We start from the raw sequence: 19,331 nt of genomic DNA, 5'->3' as shown, positions 1-19,331 counted from the left end.
CAGGAACGCATAGACTGTTCTGGAACTAGCAACAGTTTTGTAAAATTCCATTTGCCTTTTTTATATTTTATTGCTCAAGAAAAGGGGATCAAGAACTGAAGAAAAGATTTTTAAATGTATTTTTTTTTTTTTTTTTTTTTGAGACAGGGTCCCACTCTTGCCCAGGCTGGAGTGCAATGGTGCGATCACGGCTCGCTATAGCCTCTGCCTGCCTTCCAGGCTCAAGCAGTTCTCCCACCTCAGCCTCCCAAGTAGCTGGGACTAGAGGCATATGCCACCACGACCAACTAATTCTTGTATTTTTTTTTTTTTTTTTTTGAGACGGAGTCTTGCTCTGTCACCCGGGCTAGAGTGCAGTGGCCAGATCTCAGCTCACCGCAAGCTCCGCCTCCCGGGTTTATGCCATTCTCCTGCCTCAGCCTCCCGAGTAGCTGGGACTATAGGCGCCCGCCACCTCACCCGGCTAGTTTTTTGTATTTTTTAGTGGAGACAGGGTTTCACCGTGTTAGCCAGGATGGTCTCAATCTCCTGACCTCGTGATCTGCTCGTCTCGGCCTCCCATAGTGCTGGGATTACAGGCTTGAGCCACCGCGCCCGGCAATTCTTGTATTTTTTATAGAGAAGGGGGGTCTCACCTTGTTGCCCAGGCTGGTCTCGAACTCCTGGGCTCAAGCAATCCCCCACCTTAGCCTCCCAAAGTGCTGGTATTACAGGCATGAGCCACTGTGGCCAGCCAAATATATCTGTTAATCCTGATTTTTTGGTCTGATAACTCCTCAACTATATGTTTGATATTCTTTAAGAATATTATGCTGGGCATGGTGGCTCTTGCCTGTAGTCCCAGCACTTTGAGAGCTGAGACAGGAGAATTGCTTGAGCCCAGGAGTTTAAGATCACCCTGGGCAACACGGCAATACCCCTCTTCTCTTTAAAAAATTAAAAAGACCAGCTGGGTGTGGTGGTGCATGCCTGTAGTCCCAGCTACTTGGGAGGCTGAGGTAGGAGGATTGCTTGAGCCCCGGAGGTTAGGGCTGTAGTGAGTTGTGATTACGCCACTGCAATCCAGCCTGGGTGATAGAGCGAGACCATCTCAAAAAAAAAAAAAAAAAAAAAATTTTGTTTTAATCAAGAGGATTTAATTTGATTGAAGACACTATGTTGAAAGAAATTCCTTAATCTTACTTGTTTTTTGAACCTAATACTTGGTTTAACTTTGTTAAATTAGGAATCCTGGCTCGTAATATCCCAGAAGATAATGCTGACATGACAAGACTTGATTTCAATCTTATAAGGTAAAAACCTGAAATTGAACTTTTAACACATTATGACCAATGACAAAGACTGTGCCAAACCTGGTATCCCTGGTTTTTCTTACTCACTATAAACCTTTACTGCCTGCCTTCTGTGTGACTTTGTATGTGTGTAAGCATTTTGGTTTGGCCGGATTTATATAACCAAAATACATACTTAAAGTTTTTAGGAAGTTAGAATCTAAATCTTAGTATGTATAGGTTGAGTAACCCCTATCTGAAATGCTTGGGACCCAGAAGTGTCTTGGATTTCAGATTTCTTCAGATTTTGGAATATTTGTGATAACATATCAGTTGAGCATCCCTCAGAAATCCTAAATGCCCCAGTGAGCATTTCCTCTGAGTGTCGTGTTGACATGCAAAAAGTTTCAGGTTTTGGAGCATTTCAGATTTTGGAGCGTTTCAGATTTCAGGTTTTCCTATTAGGGATTATCAACTTGCACAACTAACTGAGTTATTTGCATAAAGATACTGGCTGTTTCTCTTAAATATACATAATAGCTTTACTGAGATCTAATCCACATACCATACAACTCACCAATTTAAAATGTACAAATCAGTGGTTCACAGAAGTTGTGCAACCATTACTGTGTTAGTCTATTCTGCATTGCTATAAAGGAATACTAGAAGCTGGGTAATTTATAAAAATAGGTTTATTTTGGCTCATGGTTCTACAGACGGTACAAGAAGCATGTTGCCAGCGTCAGCTTCTGGTAAGGGCTTCAGGAAGCTTACAGTCACAGTGGAAGGCAGAGGGGGAGCTGGCATATCACTTGAGAGAAGAAACAAGAGAGAGGGAGAGGAGGAGTTGCCCGGCTCTTTTACTTTTTAAATTTTATTCTTAATTTAATTTTATTTTATTTTGAGACGGGGTCTCGCTCTGTTGCTCAGGTTGGAGTTCAGTGGCATGACCTTGGCTCACTGCAACCTCTGCCTCTCGCATTCAAGTGATTCTCCTGCCTCAGCCTCCTGAGTAGCTGAGATTATAGGCATTTCTCACCACGCCCAGTTCATTTTACTATTTTAGTAGAGATGGGGTTTCACCATATTGGTCAGGCTGGTCTCAGAACTCCTGACCTCAAATGATCCACCCACCTTGGCCTCCCAAAGTGCTGGAATTAGGTGTGAGCCACCACGCCTGGCCTTCCTGGCTCTTTTAAACAACCAGCTCTACATGAACTCAGAGTGAAGACTCATTATGGGGAGGGCACCAAGCCATTCATAAGGGATCTGCCCTTGTGACCCTCCCACCAGGCCACACCTCCAACATTGGGGATCACATTTCAAAATGAGATTTGGAGAGGACACACATCCCAAACCATATTAATTGCCACATCCCAGGTTGGTCTTGAACTCCTGACCTCAGGTGATGCGCCCGTCTTGGCCTCCCAAAGTGCTGGGATTACAGGTGTGAGCCACCACGCCCAGCCCACAAAAGTTTTTAATTTTGATGATGTTGAATTTGTTTATTTTTTTGTTGCTTGTGTTAATGGTGTCATATCTAAGAAACCATTGTCTAATCCTCAGTGATGAAGATTTTTGTGTATATTTTCTTTCTTTTTTTTTTTTTTTGAGATGGAGTTTCCCTCTTGTTGCCCAGGCTGGAGTACAGTGGTATGATCTTGGCTCACTGCAACTTCTGCCTCCCGAGTTCAAGTGATTCTCATGCTTCAGCCTCCCAAGTAGCTGGGATTACAGGCGCCTGCTACCATGCCCAGCTAATTGTTTTGTGTTTTTAGTAGAGATGGAGTTTCTCCATGTTGACCAGGCTGGTCTCGAACTTCTGACCTCAGGTGATCTACCCGCCTCGGCCTCGGCCTCCCAAAGTGCTGGAATTACAAGCGTGAGCCACTGCACCCGGCCTGTGTACATTTCTTTTAAGAGTTATTTTAGTGTTAACTATTATACTTCAGTCTTTGTTTCATTTTAAGTTAATATTTATATACAGACATGAAATAGAAGTCTTACTTTGTTTGTGGCTGTCCAGTTGTCTCAAAATCGTTTGTTGAAAAGACTGTTCTTTGCCCAGTTGAATGGTCTTGGCACCCATGGTCTGTGTGCCTGTTGTTATGCCAGTACTACACTATTATACAGGTTGGTAATGAATTTTGAAATCAGCAAGTGTGAGTCCTCCAACTTCCTTTTTCTTATTCAAGAATGGCTTTGACTCTTCGGGGTCCCTTGTATTTCCACATGATTTTTAGTATCAGCTTGTCCATTTCTGCAAAACAACGCAGTTGGAATTTTCATAGGGATTGTGTTGAATCTATCGATCAATTTGGGAAATGTTGCCATCGTAAGAATATTAAATTTTCCAGTCCGTAAACATGAGGTGTCTTTCTATTCATTTAGATTGTCTTTAATTTCTTTTAACATTGTCTTGTGAAGTAGAATTGTTTTCTTAATTTTTTTCATTCATTGCCAATGTATATTTTAATACAATTGAATTTTATATATTATTCATGTATCCTGTGGCTTTGCTGAACTCATTTATTAGTGCTAAGAGGTTATTTTTGTGAATTTGGGACTTTCGGTATACTAGATGATATCATCTGCAAATAGAGATAACTTCACTGCTTTCTTTCCAGTCCTGATGCCTTTTCTTTTCTTTTCTTTGCTAATTGCCCTGGCTAGAACTTCTAGTACAGTGTTCAGTAGAAGTGGTAAGAATGGACGTTATTGTTTTGTTCCTTTTTTTAAGACGGAGTTTTGCTCTTGTCACCCGAGTTGGAGTGTAACTGCGTGATCTTGGCTCACTGACCTCCACCTCCCGGGTTCAAGTGATTCTCCTGCTTCAGCCTCCCAAGTAACTGGGATTACAGGCATGTGCCACTTTGCCCAGCTAATTTTGTATTGTTAGTAGAGACTGGGCTTCTCCATGTTGGTCAGGCTGGTCTTGAACTCCCAACCTCAGGTGATCTGCTCTCCTCAGCCTCCCAAAGTGCTGGGATTACAAGTGTGTGCCACCTTGCCCGACTAATTTTTGTATTTTTAGTAGAGACGGGGTTTCACCATATTGACTAGGCTGGTCTCAGACTTCTGACCTCAAGTGATCCGCCTGGCTTGGCCTCCCAAAGTGCTGGGATTACATGTGTGAGCCACCGGCTCAGCCTCCTATCTTATTTCTGAGTTTAGGGGAACAGTATTTAGTCTTTCACCATCAAGTATGTTGTTAGCTGTGGGTTTTTCTTACTCTTTGTCATGTTCAGTAAGTTCTCTTCTATTTTTAATTAGTTGAATATTTTATATGAATAGCTGTTGAATTTTGTCAAATCCTTTTGTACATCTATTGAGATGATCAGGTGGTTTTCCGTTTTTCTAGATGCAGTTTGTTAGTGTTTTGTTGAGGGTTTTTGTGTGAAGGTACGTACCTAAGAGATACTGATCTCTAGTTTTCTTGTGACATTTGTCTGGTTTTTTTTTTTTTTTTTTTTTTTTTTGAGACAGAGTCTCACTCTGTCGCCCAGGCTGGAGTGCAGTGGCCAGATCTCAGCTCACTGCAAACTCCGCCTCTCGGGTTTACGCCATTCTCCTGCCTCAGCCTCCCCAGTAGCTGGGACTACAGGTGCCCGCCACCTCGCCCGGCTAGTTTTTTATATTTTTTTAGTAGAGATGGGTTTCACCATGTTAGCCAGGATGGTCTCGATCTCCCGACCTCGTGATCCGCCCGTCTCGGCCTCCCAAAGTGCTGGGATTACAGGCTTGAGCCACCGCGCACGGCCATTTGTCTGGTTTTAGTAGGAGGGCAGTAGACTTAATAAAGGTGAGCTGCAAAGTGTGTCCCCTCCTCTTCTGTTCTTCTGTTTTTTGTTTTTAATTAGTTTTCAAGTTAGGCTTGTTTGGCTAGGGAGCCTGCCCCCAGAGCTCCTCGCACTACAGGCCTAGGAGTGGAATTGTACTTCACTAATTGTTAATTTTAGATTACTTCTGTATTTTAAATTATTCTTTTGGCATTCCTGTTACCATCATTTTTATGACCTCTCTGAAGGCAAAACAAATGTTTCACCCTTAGAATGCTCTGATATTTTTCATCATTGTACCAATCCATTGGAAAAGAATCTAAATTCTAATGTTCTGAATAATAGTGATCACATTCCAAAATGCGGATGTCTGTAATCTTGTACTTTATACTTGTATTAAAATGTTTTATAAATTTTTGATGGCTTGGTGGTTCGGGGTAGCTAAGGTTACGCAAGCAGCAGCGTTGCAGTGTGAAGTGGAGGGAGTACTGTGTATCCAGATCCGGAGAGCACCTGCTGACTAAATTCCCTCTGCTCGACCCCAGCAGGACACCCTGACTTTTTAACACACTCGTTAGAACTCTAAAATGTCAGGCTCACAATTTATATTTTAGTTCTGTATGGATTTTGGTTACGTTAATAGTACTGACTTGTTTTTTTCCTAGATAGCTAGAAACCACATGAGTGGGGTTTTTAATGACAGCCAGATTTGTCTTTGCTTTAGAGTTGTTGCCTGCAATCTCTATCCCTTTGTGAAGACAGTGGCTTCTCCAGGTGTAACTGTTGAGGAGGCTGTGGAGCAAATTGACATTGGTAAGTCAGAAAAACCATTTTAGAAGACTGAGAGAGGAGAGAATTATTTACATTTTAGTGAGATTTCATTTTGACTTTCATTACTGAGGAAATAGAAAATAGCTACTTCTGGATTGTGTTTTGGGATTACTATAATTCATTTATATTTTCTTTTTTTATTTTTTTTGAGATGGAGTCTGGCTCTGTCGCCCAGGCTGGAGTGCAGTGGCACGATCTCGGCTTACTGCAAGCTCCGCCTCCCGGGTTCACGCCATTCTCTTGCCTCAGTCCCCCGAGTAGCTGGAACTATAGGTGCCCGCCAGCACGCCCGGCTAATTTTTTGTAGTTTGTTTAGTAGAGATGGGGTTTCACCGTGTTAGCCAGGATGGTCTTGATCTCCTGACCTCGTGATCCACCTGCCTTGGCCTCCCAAAGTGCTGGGATTACAGGCATGAGCCACCGCGTCCGGCCTCATTTATATTTTCTAAGCTAATTTTTGTGTGCAGAGATTCATCTGGGATTACAAGCGCACACCACCAAGCCCAGCTAATTTTTTTTTTATTTTTAGCAGAGACGGGGTTTTGCCATGTTGGCCAGGCTGGTGTCGAACTCCTGACCTCAGGTAATCCATCTGCCTCAGCCTCCCAAAGTGCTGGAATTCCAGGTGTGAGCCACCGTGCCCCCAGCTTATTTTCCTGATTTTTAAGTCAAGAATTAAAATGGAAGTACATGCACAATGACTTTATCTGAAAGAGGTTCATAAGCTGATAGGGCCATACAAAAATCAATACGTCTTTTGTTCTTCAAAGGTGGGGTAACCTTACTGAGAGCTGCAGCCAAAAACCATGCTCGAGTGACAGTAGTGTGTGAACCAGAGGACTATGTGGCGGTGTCCACAGAGATGCAGAGCTCCGAGAGTAAGGACACCTCCTTGGAGACTAGACGCCAGTTAGCCTTGAAGGTGGGATGCACTTTCATGATACTGTGATTTATATCGATGGAGTTCAGCGTTTGCCAGACCAGGCAGTATTCAATTCTTGGTAGATTGCATCACCTACCAAAGCTCTGTGTGGAGTTGCTGTCCTTTTGTTAAAAATTGAGAGACCAGCTATTACAGAGGTATTCTGTCACAGAGATTGAAAGAGGGCCGGCGCGGTGGTTCACACCTGTAATCCCAGCACTTTGGGAGGCCGAGGCTGGCGGATCACCTGAGATCAGGAGTTCGAGACCAGCCTGGCCAACATGGTGAAACCCCGTTTCTACTAAAAATACAAAAATTAGCTGGGTGTAGTGGTGTATGCCTGTAATCCCAACTGCTCTGGAGACTGAGGCAGGAGAATCGCTTGAACCCAGGAGGCGGAAGTTGCAGTGAGCCGAGATCACACCACTGCACTCTAGCCTGGGTGGCAGAGTGAGACTTTGTCTCAAAAAAAAAAAAAAAAAGATTGAAAGAGAATTGGAAAGGGGTAATTTGTTGGGTCATTCATTGCTTTGGTGTCATTCATGGTGTCATCATGTTGTGCAGCCACCACGTAGCACTGAAAGGTGAGGAGATCTTGTTTGCTGTGGACCTAGAAAACCGTCTTGTCCCCGCTTTGGAAAGTGCTGCTAGTGTCTCACAAAACTTACGCTTTTTGTAGGCATTCACTCATACGGCACAATATGATGAAGCAATTTCAGATTATTTCAGGAAACAGTACAGCAAAGGCATATCTCAGATGCCCTTGCGGTATGGAATGAATCCTCATCAGACCCCTGCCCAGCTGTACACACTGAAGCCCAAGCTTCCCATCACAGGTAAAGCCTGAGCGTTCTGTGGCATGGTTTGCTGTGTCTGGAGAGTGTGTGTTTCTCTGTATTGCATCTGATGTGGTTCACATTCAGAAGATGATACGTTCCATAATGCCTCTTGTAGCCATCTGTTAACCATCTGGTTGGAGATGCCATTTGGACTAAAGAGCACAGAAGTTGAGTAGTCTGGCGTTCTGAAAAGGTGTCATGGGGGAGATGGAGATTGGAATGTCTTTGCCATGTGGATGGTTTTGAAGACATGAGACAGGATGGGATGGCCTGGATTTTATAGAGAAGAGGGTCAAGAATGAGCTTTGGGGTAAAGGCTTGGTAGGTATACTGTGGAGGAACCAGCAGAAGAAAACCTGTGAAATTCCTGTTGCTGACTCTTGAGGAGCAAGTTTTCTAAGCGCTTTAGGTTTCCCCAGACATTACTGAAGAAACTGCAGCCTCTGGAAGAAGTCTGACTATTCTCCAAGGTCTGCTTTGTGGTGAGCCAGTCCTGGGGGTTGGTGCTGGGTATGGAAGGAGCCTGATGACCACTGGCAGGTTTGCTTCCAAGGAGCCATTTGCTGAGAGGGACAGCTGTAATACTGGATGCTGACTTCTGCTCTGGCATTAGGATATAGCCTCTCCTCCAGGAAGGACCCAATATTTGATGAAGTAACATAAACCATCAAGTGCTCAGGAATTTGAATTGTTTTGGAGACCTAAATGTGGTGATGGTCTAGCACAGAGCAGTTGTGCATTTGAGAACAGAAAAGGGACTGTTTGTTTTGCAAATGTTGTAAGAAGCAGTTTCCTTGCAATTTCCTTGCAAGGGGGTCCTTGCTTCCATACCCAGCACCAACCCCCAGGACTGGCTCACCACAAAGCAGACCTTGGAGAATAGTCAGACTTCTTCCAGAGGCTGCAGTTTCTTCAGTAATGTCTGGGGAAACCTAAAGCGCTTAGAAAACTTGCTCCTCAAGAGTCAGCAACAGGAATTTCACAGGTTTTCTTCTGCTGGTTCCTCCACAGTATACCTACCAAGCCTTTACCCCAAAGCTCATTCTTGACCCTCTTCTCAAAAGCAGTTTCCTTGCAATTGGAGCTAGAAGCCCAATTGAAGTAGGCCAAAGTAGAAATGTGATGTTAAGAACTAACAATGTTAAAGAGGTTTCTTTGAACAGAGAAAGTAGGACTTCCCATGGGTTTGTAGAGTTTAGAGAGAGTTTTTAGATTTGTGTCCTGTTCTGTTCCAAAGGTAGGCTGTGAGAGCCTGTCCTGCTCTGGTACAAGGGAGAGTGGGGGCAGGGACAGAGTTGAGAGTCCCAGGCATGGAGGCCTTGGAATCCCAAGCACTGCTGGGGTAGCTGGCCTTGGCTGAGAGCAAGGGCAGCCTCCTTCCTGCCTGGGGCGGTCAGCATTTGCTGGGGGGATGCAGCCTGGGCTTCCTTTCTGTCACCAGCTGAGAGAGCCATGGGGAGGAGAGCAGCGTGCCAGCTGGGAGGAGAATCTGAAATAGTCTTCGTGTTTGCCGTGTTCTATCGTTCTGCCTCAGATAGATTTTTTTTTTTTTTTTTTTTAATTAAGATGACGGAGTCTTGCTCTATCACCCAGGCTGGAGTGCAGTGGCACAATCTCTGGTTCAAGCAATACTCCTGCCTCAACCTCCTGAGTAGCTGGGATTATAGGTGCGCACCACCATGCCTAGCTAGTTTTTCTATTTTTAGTAGAGACGGGGTTTCACCATGTTGGCCAGGGTGGTCTCAGACTCCTGACCTCAAGTTATTTGCCCGCCTCAGCCTTCCCGAGTGCTGGGATTACAGGCGTGAGCCACCACACCTGGCCTCAGATACATTTTGACACTAACACTTCCCAAGTCCCCATAGACACCTGTGAAGTCCCCAGACTGAAGTAATCTAAGTAATTTGTTTTCTCTCTTGGCCCTTCTGCGCTTCACAGCACAGTAATCTTTTAAAAATGGAAATCAGATGATGTGAGACCCTACTGAAAACCATTCCTTGGCTTGGCTTAAGCACCTTGCCCTGCCTCACAAACCCTGTGCTGCCTGCCTGCCACCTGTCTGCCCCTTCTGCAGCTCTCCGTGCCCTGGCTCCTAGCCCCTCTGCCCTGTGCCTCCAGTGGGCCCAGCTCCTTCCAATCCAGAGCCTCTGGGGCCTTGTCCCCTTCACCCAGAATTCTTCCCTCTGCCCTTCATGATCCTGGTTTCTTGTTATTCAGTCCTCACCTCCTCAGAGAAGCCTTCCCTGACCACTTAGACCAAAGTAACCGCCCATCATGCTTTCATCCCGTCACCTGGTTTTGCTGCACGTGTTCCTGTTTATTCCGTTCAAGTTGTCGTTCCCCATTAGGATGGCAGCTTCTTTTTTTTTTTGAGATGAAGTTTCACTCTTTTTGCCCAGACTGGAGCTCAGTGGTGCTGTCTTGCTTTACCGCAACCTCCGCCTCCCAGGTTCAAATGATTCTCCTGCCTTAGCCTCCCGAGTAGCTGGGAATACAGGCGCCTGCCACCACAACCAGCTATTTTTGTATTTTAGTAGAGATAGGGTTTCACCATGTTGGCTGGCTGGTCTTGAGCTCCTGACCTCAGGTGATCTGCCTGCCTCGGCCTCCCAAAGTGCTGGGATTACAGGCATGAGCCACAGCGCCCGGCCAGGATGTCAGCTTCTGAGAGCAGAAGCTGCATCTGTTTTTGTTTGTTGCTGAATCCCCAGGGCTTAGAACTGACTGCTTGGCACATTCCCTAAATGTTTACTGAATGAACAATTAGAAACCTGATATTTTGCACAAATTTTTCCTTCTAGGACTTATTGAAACCGATTTGTCTGCTGTTACATCTGAGCTATTTCCTGCTTGTAGTTTATATTCTCCATTAAGATTCTGAGGCAAAAAAAAAATCCCTATGTACTGTCAATTCTTACACTTTTCGTTTTCCAAAGCGTTTTCACTGGACTGTATAAAAGCCTTCATTGTTCCTTAGACTGTATGTGTGTTTCTTTTGAAGTTTAAAGTATTATTTGTGGTAAACATGGCAGAGGTGGCCCTGGACACATAAATAAGCGTTTCTTGTGTGAGATTCCCAGGGTTTCTCCCCAACATGGACTTATTTCCACAGCAGAAAAGGCAGTTTGCTTTTTCATATGGTTTGAGTGTTTGGCAGCGATGTTATTACAAAGTGTACAGTTGTGTTTGTATCTAAAACAAAATTGAAGCAAGAACAGAGATGAGGTTGTGTGAGTATGTGTATGTGTCTGAGATTTTAATGACTGGTTTGCTTATGTTTGGAAACACGAAGATTCCTATTTATTTCAGCTATTTACTAGATTAAGCAACTTTCATCATTTCTCTGTTGTACTTTCTACTTCAGTTATTAATGTCTTGGAAAATTTGATATTTGAAGGGGAACCAGATACCCTTTTTTTTTTTTTTTTTTGGGGCAGGGGCTTGCTCTGTTGCCCAGGCTGGAGTGCGGTGGCATGATCTCGGCTCACCACAAAGTCTGCCTCCCAGGTTTAAGCGATTCTCCTGCCTCAGCCTCCTGAGTAGTTGGGATTACAGGCATGTACCACCACGCCTAGCTAATTTGCATATTTTTAGTAGAGATGGGGTTTCACCATGTTGGCCAGGCCAGTCTGAAACTCCCAACCTCAGATGATCCACCCGCCTTGGCCTCCCAAAGTGTTGGGTTTACAGGCATGAGCCACCACACCCATCCAGATACTCTTAACTATGAGATGTTTCAGAAACCAAAAGTTTTCTCCCACTTACCAACCTTAGCCTAAACCATCTGAGGAGTGGGGAGGGAGACATGGGGTAGACTTACATATGGTGTTTTGTTTTATTATGCGTGTTGTATGCCTTAGGGGATATTTTACTTTTATTGTTTACTATTTATTGCCTAGTTTGTTTCTTCTGTGCCTCTCGCATAAATTTCATGAGGACAGTGATTTTATTTGACTTGATTTTTGGTTGGAGGAATTATTTTTTCAAGTTCTTTTTAAAATGGGCTTTATTTTTTTAGAGTAGTGAACAGGTTTACAGAAAAAATACACAGTGATTATAGGGAATTTCTATATACCCCCTCTTCCCCATAGTTTCTCCTATTAACATCATGCATTAGTGTGGTTCATTTGTTACATTTGATGAACTGATTTTGATTTCATCATTATTAACTAAGGTTCATAGTTTAACATTTGTTCTTTGTATTGTGCATTCTATGTATTTGGAAAAATGCATAGTGGTATGTATCCCCCATTACAGTATCACGCACAATCGTTTCAATGTCCTAAAACTCCCTCGTGCTCCTCCTCATCCCCTCTTTCCCTTCTCCCCAACCCTTTGCAACCACTGTCATCTTTTTCTCTTTTCTTTGAATGGAGTCTTACTATGTTGTCTGAGCTGGTTTTGATCGCCTGGGACTCAAGCAATCCTCCTGCCTCAGCCTCTTAAGTAGCTGGGATTACAGGCATGCGCCACCATGCCCAGCTATTTTTACTGACTCTGTACCCATTTCCAGAATGTCAAATAGTTGGGATCATACAGTATGGAGCCCTTTAGACACTTTCACTGAACAACATGCATTAAGTTTCTTCCATGTCTTTTTGTGGCTTGGTAGCTTAATGCTGAGTAATATTTCATTGTGTATGAATGTACCACATTTTATCCATGGACATACTGAAGGGCATAAAACTTCTAAAACTGCTAAAAAGGACAGTTTTGGTAGTTTATGAACAAAATTGCTATAATTGTGTGCAAGTTTTCAACTCATTTTGATCAATACCTAATATTTTCTTTTATTGTATACTATTTATTGCCTATTTTTTATTTGTCTCCCAGTAAGCTCCGTAGGGACAGTGACTTTTTTTTTAAGAGGGTTGCAGGGACGGTTTTTTTCACTGATGTATCCTGAATACCTAGAACAATGCTTAACATCGTAGTAGGCATTCAGTAAACGTTTGGCAGGGTCTTTAAAAACTAGTAAATACTTGGCAAGGTCTTTAAAAACTATCTTAACCCATGAAGGACATGAAATTGTACTTTTTCTTTTTTTTGAGACGGAGTCTTGCTCTCGTTGCCCAAGCTGGAGTGCAATGGCGTGATTTCGGCTCACTACAACCTCTGCCTCCCAGGTTCAAGCGACTCTCCTGCCTCAGCCTCCCGAGTTGCTGGGATTACAGGCGCCTGCCACCACACCCAGCTAAATTTTGTATTTTTAGTAGAGACGGGGTTTCACCATGTTGGCCAGGCTGGTCTCAAATTCCTGACCTCGTGATCCGCACATCTCGACCTCCCAAAGTGCTGGGGTTATAGGCGTGAGCCATTGTACCCAGTTCATTTTTATTTTTAATTAGTGCTGGCCCACCATTTCTTTCTGTGTGCTGAGCTTCTTATGTTTATTCACAGGAGATACTAGCTCCTAAAACATTCTGCCAATGGTAAGACACTAGGTAATGGAAAACTCTGAAGTTGCAGTCTCCTTTTAACTACAGTTCCGCTTTAGGCAGAGTCTGCTGAGTTTGCCATCAAAGAAGGAAAAAAACCACATTATTTCTTCTCTTCTTCTTCCACCCACAGCTGTTGCTTTAGCTTGTAATATAATTTCTTAAATCTATAGGGTTTATGACTTAAATTTTGTACCGTCTCTGTAATTACCTCAATTGTTTAATCTTAGCTCTGTATTTACATGAATTCCTGACTGATCACTAGTCTTGTCATAGTTTCTCCCATCCCTAAATCTCTATAGTGTATTTATTTCTAGATTGGCTGGTTCTGGTCCTCCAGTCATGTGTGTGTGTGTGTGTGTGTGTGTGTTCATGTACATGGGCATTTTTTTTTTTTTTAAAGTGGGTTCAGGCTCAGTTGCTTTGTTCTTTATCATCAAGATTTTATGTTTGTGTGTATCTCTTTGGCTTTTAATTATACTTAAAACATTTGTTTAGCCATGTTATTTTTTTGAGAAGTGTGCATACATCTGACCTCACTGATCCTGCTTAGTAATGTGCATGTATATGTTTACATTCAGTTCTAAATGGAGCCCCTGGATTTATAAACTTATGCGATGCTTTGAACGCCTGGCAACTGGTGAAGGAACTCAAGGAGGCATTAGGTATTCCAGCCGCTGCCTCTTTCAAACATGTCAGTCCAGCAGGTAAAGCTCTGCGCTCTGGAACGTTCCAGAATTGTTCGAAAGGCATTTCTTCTTAAATTGTTTTGAATATTAACAAGTTCTAATGTGAATATAGACATTCTATGAAATCTGAAAGTCATCTGTTGATAACATTATCAATGTAACAATATAAAATCTAATAAACACACACACAGAATTGTGTAATATTGTCAGATAGGAAAATTAGGCAGGAATCTGCGGGGTGGAACCATAGAAGTTTAGAAAATAAAAGTGAAATATCCTAATGCAGTAGACTAAGTCTTTTCCCACATCTTTGAAAATGTAACGTAGTAAACATAAAGAAGAAGTTCTTAGGACTGTTTATCTGAAACTTCTTATACTCATTGTATGAGATACTTTGCTTCTGTGTTTAAATCAGTATTTCTGCAATCCAATTGTTTGTATACCACATCTTGCTGACAGTCCAGCACATGATTTGTTCTCAGATGTTTATTGGATGTTAAAGTGATGTGAGTGGGGAAGAAATAAATGATGTGTGATATCAAAGTGATATCAAGCAGAACAGAGAAAGAGTGAGACAGTAATGAAGTAAACCAGCTTCACCTACACACTGGGTACTGTCAGGCTTCAGTGGCTCTGTGGTTTCGGAGGGCAGAGAGGAGATTTCCCTCACACTGCTCCCACAGCCATATTTTTAGTGTTTAATTATCTGGCTAAATAGATTTCTATTTAATTTAGCACAGGCACTAGAAAATATGCTGTATAGACTGGATGTTAAGAAAAATGTCTTGATTTAGGAGTTGACAGGTAGTAACTTTAGCTTTCTTAGTTTATGATTTTACTATTTTCTAACCAGGTGCTGCTGTTGGAATTCCACTCAGTGAAGATGAGGCCAAAGTCTGCATGGTCTATGATCTCTATAAAACCCTCACACCCATCTCAACGGCATATGCAAGAGCAAGAGGTCAGACTCATAGGGCTTTTTGATTTGGAGGAGAAAGAAAAAGCAATGTTTTATCCTGAATAGAATAAAAAAGAATAAAGAAAAAATATATAGATATTCTATGTAATATATAGATGAAATTAAGGACTTCTATCTCTATAAAAATATATAGTTATTTTATGTAATACAGTTTGATTAAAGTAAAATACACTTTCATTATAGGATTTCCAATGTTTTACTAATATTTAAGAGTGATTATATGAGTGTCTCAAAAGACATTTGTTTATAAAAGTATGTTAGTATTTTAATATAATAAATGGAAACACAATTGGAATTTGGTGAATGTAATTTTGCTAATTTAGGCTATCGAATGTGTTTGTTATTGTTTAATATGTGACCAAAATTGAAATTATAAAAAGCTTTTTTTTTTTTTTTTTTTGAGACCAATTCTTGCTCTGTTTCCCAAGCTGGAGTGCAGTGGCACGATCTTGGCTCACTGCAACCTCCGCCTCCTGGGTTCAAGCAATTTTCCTGCCTCAGCGTCCCGAGTAGCTGGGATTACAGGTGCATGCTACCACGCCTGGCTAATTTTTTTGTATTTTTAGTAGAGACGTGATTTCACCATGTTGGCTAGGCTGGTCTCGAGCTCCTGACCTCAGGTGATTTACCTGCCTCAGCCTCTCAAAGTGCTGGGGTTACAGGCGTGATGTATGGCTCTTCTGACTTTACTAAATTTGGTTAGAGTCATGTTTTATCAGAGACATTTACTTGTTGAATTTAATAACCTGTGAATATTTCTTTAATATTTGTGAAAGTTCTTGAGAAACTATTATCATAGTTTATCATCTGCAGCAGCGGTCAGCAACTTCAGCTGAATCTAGCCTGCCACCTGTTTTTGTGAATATAGTGTATATATTAACTGGTTCTTCACAGAAAAAGTTTTCTGAGTGTCACTCTAGAGGGTAAAATTAAAGAATACTTTCTTACTGGTTACTTCAGTTAAATGACTTATCGATCTGTTAAAATCTTATGTAAACAGTAAGGTTAGCTTTAGAGAAATGAATTTTCTACAACAGTGGAGAATTTTATTTTTCTATGTCAGGATACTTTGTGATAAATACCTCATTTTAATTTTATTTACAGGAGCTGATAGGATGTCTTCATTTGGTGATTTTGTTGCATTGTCCGATGTTTGTGATGTACCAACTGCAAAAATTATTTCCAGAGAAGTTAGTGGATATTCATGTATCTTAATCTGTGTGTAATTGAATAAAGCTTTATTTGTTCATATTGTTCACTGAAACCATACTATAATATTTATATTTATATCTTTAAATTAGTTAAGTTTATCATTTAATGTTCATATTTTAAATAGAACATGAATCTTAAATTGTTAATTTTGAAATGTAGTGAATTATTGTTTCAAATGGACATTTGGCTGTTATGATAATTTTTTTAAACCTATATGTTTATTTTAAATTCTTTCGTTGTCTTCATGCCAAAGTTATTGTTTCTGAAGAGCAGAAGTTGTAATCTTAGGTGGTGATGCGATAATGAATCTTATTGTACAATGGGAAAAAAATAGAAACTACATTAATAAACTTACTCCATCAGTTGAATACCAAACAGGTATTCCAGACAGGTGGGGGTACTGGTGGTAGTAGGAATACAGGAAGAAAAGAAAAAAAGGTTGAATAGCTCAGAAAGGGAAAAAAATAGTCAGAAGTGAAGGCAAAGGAGCATGTGGCTTGGCGGTATTTTGTTGCTTTAGGATTCTTTCCATGGCTACTGCCATCCCTGAGTTACAGGTTACAGGAGAGCTATGGCGTTTGTACCTTTCGTCATGTTAAATCTCTGATTTAATCTGGTCTTGCTGTTAAGGAAAATGCCTGCCGGAAGAGGTCATTTAACCATGTACTAGCAGAGTCAGGACTAGAATGTGCTCTTGTTCATTCAAAACACTCCCTGAAGAAATATTTCCTTCTGAGGTACATGCGTTAGAGCACATCACTCATATTTTCTTAGTTTAAACTGAAAGGAACAAAAACTTGGAAAGGACAGAAAGTTAGGATCTGCGATACAGAAAGCCATATTCTAACATAGATTTCTCTTTTTCAAGTATAGCATTAGCATTGTCTCTTGGAGGCAGAAACCAGAATATGCTGCCACGTTATTTAAGACTAATAATTGCTGCTAGATTTTTTTAAGAGGTGTTCTCTGATTTTCAAAAATAGAAATTAAAATTTAATATTTTGCAGGTATCTGATGGTATAATTGCCCCAGGCTATGAAGAAGAAGCTTTGACAATACTTTCCAAAAGAAAATGGAAATTACTGTGTCCTTCAGGTGAGTGCAATTCATGTTTGAAGCAGTAATTTGCACTTTTATTCTGTGTCTCTTCCCCCCTTGTTTAATCTTTCCTTTATACTCATACCCTTCTAGTTTATCCTTATTATGGTTTCTTTTCCCCTAATCCTGCATTAAAAAAATATACTATTAACTTGGGGGTTTGAGATGAGGGTAGCTTTCTTACCCTCAATTTTAACTTTTTGCTGGTTGAGATGGCTCATGCCTGTAGTTTCAGCCACTTGAGAGGCTGATGTGGGAGGATGGCTTGAGGCCAGGAATTGGAGGCTGTATTGTGGTACTGTGATGCCTGTGAATAACAACTACACTCCAGCCTTGGCAGTGTAGTAAGACCATGTCTCTAAAATACTACTAATAATAACAATATTTAATGGAAAGTCTGTCCATCCTTCTGTTACCTTTTGAAAAAATAACTAATATTTTAAATTTCTTGCTTATCTTTCCTGAAATAGTCTGTATATTCAGCAAATGTTTGCATGTGCATTTCTTTTTCTATTTTCCTATTGACACAAGTGCACCCTGCTTCACCTTCTTGGAAGTTTGTCCTGTATCTGTGTATTTTAACTTACCTAGACAGTCACCAATCTTTAGCTACTATAAATACACCTGCAGTGAATGACCTGGAAAAGTCCTAAGAGTGAAATGAAGGCTTTAAAACAAGCTATATGTGTATTGATAAGCTTGATTGATACTGCCCCTTTCAGATGTTGTAGGCAAATTCATTGTCCTAACTGAAATCTATAAAGATGCCTGTTTCCCAACACTTTTGCCAGCATTGTGGTTTTATACTTTTAAAAAGTCTCTGCAATTAGAAAATGGCATCTCCATGTAGTTTTAACATTGTGTGTGGTATAAGCATCTTTTCATGTTTGAATGTTTTATTCTTTTATGAACTGTCTTTCCATATTCTTTGATTTTCTACCAAGTTGTTGAGGTGTTGTATTTTTTTTTTTAACTGATTTTATGAGCTCTTCTATATTGGGAAAACTAACTCATAGTCTAAGATTATGCATTGATAAAGCAAAGAGTTATTTCAATTTAAAGTGAAAATTCCTAATGCTACTTTTCACATAGTATTTGATATCAGAACTCTGTGGAATACTAATTCCATATAAGGAAAGTTATTAAGTATATTCCTTTGATTGTAAGATACCAATAATTTTATAGTTCACCATAGATTCCATGTCAGCTATTCAAGGAAAGAAGAAAATACCACATTCAAGATACATTTTTTTTTTTTTTTTAGCCACTTGACAGTCTGTTGCCCAGGCTAGAGTGCAGTGGTGTGATCTTAGCTCACTGTAGCCTTTGCCTCCTGGGTTCAAACAATTCTCCTGCCTCAGCCTCCTGAGTACCTGGGACTACAGGCATGCACTACCAGGCCTGGCTGATTTTTGTATTTTTAGTAGAGACCGGGTTTCACCATGTTGGTCAGGCTGGTCTCAAACTCCTGACCTCAAGGGACCCACCCATCTCGGTCTCCCAAAGTGTTGGGATTACAGGTGTGAGCCATCGCGCCTGGCCCCCAGTTTCTTAATCAAGTTTTTTTGTTGCTGTTACTAAGAGATATTATGTACTTAACAACTAGTAGCATTTTCTTGTAGCATCATGGAAAATATTTTCCAAAACCTGAGTCATTGTCTTGATGTCTTTAACACCTAATAGTACCATGTTGGAGAGTGTCAAAGGAATATGAGGACTTCATTGCTATTTTACTTATTTGAGAATTTGGCTTAGTTTGCACATTGGACACATGATGATAAGCATGAGACAACTTATCCTTTTACCTGACTTTTGATAAGTTTCTCCTAGCATCAGTTAATAGGAGAGCATGTCAACTTTAGAAATTATGTAATGCATAATACAAAGGAACATTTTAGAATTCAAGAAAATGTAGCTTAAGCGGAACTAATATGTATGGGGTCTTGCTTATAAATTATAGATGTCAGTGCTTTCTAAATCAAAGATCATCCAAAGCATAAAGAAGAAATAGTGTCAAGTTTAAAAAAAAATCCAGGGAGAGAGTAATGTTACATATATTGTTCCACATACCTCAATGTTTTTTTGGGTCAAAATTTGGGAGAGGAAGATGACAGTAAATCATACAGATTCCTTCCAAATAACGAAGACCTGGGTTACAAATCCTGTTTTCTCACTTTTAGCTTTTAATTCATGGGTTAGCTGGGTATTTTGTAACAGATTTTTAGAAAGGAAAATTAGAATTTAATGTTTGTGTCACAGCTTATTTAATTAGC

The 19,331-nt window shown here is 41.0% G+C and overlaps 1 protein-coding gene across 1 annotated transcript in view; it reads left to right on the top strand.

Moving 5' to 3' along the window:
* The window catches only part of ATIC (5-aminoimidazole-4-carboxamide ribonucleotide formyltransferase/IMP cyclohydrolase), a 37,364-nt gene that overhangs the window by 7,013 nt on the left and 11,020 nt on the right, over positions 1–19,331 (top strand). The window contains 9 exon segments of the mRNA XM_017893526.1: positions 1,226–1,292; positions 5,775–5,863; positions 6,652–6,803; positions 7,483–7,639; positions 13,662–13,787; positions 14,623–14,730; positions 15,853–15,938; positions 16,968–17,029; positions 17,031–17,055. Coding sequence (XP_017749015.1) covers positions 1,226–1,292; positions 5,775–5,863; positions 6,652–6,803; positions 7,483–7,639; positions 13,662–13,787; positions 14,623–14,730; positions 15,853–15,938; positions 16,968–17,029; positions 17,031–17,055 — 872 coding nt within the window.

This window comes from Rhinopithecus bieti, unplaced genomic scaffold, assembly GCF_001698545.2.
Source record: "Rhinopithecus bieti isolate Rb0 unplaced genomic scaffold, ASM169854v2 scaffold_23918, whole genome shotgun sequence".
Classification (NCBI taxonomy): domain Eukaryota; kingdom Metazoa; phylum Chordata; class Mammalia; order Primates; family Cercopithecidae; genus Rhinopithecus; species Rhinopithecus bieti.
The sequence above is the reverse complement of the archived record's forward strand: the minus strand, read 5'-3'. Positions and strand labels throughout refer to the sequence as shown.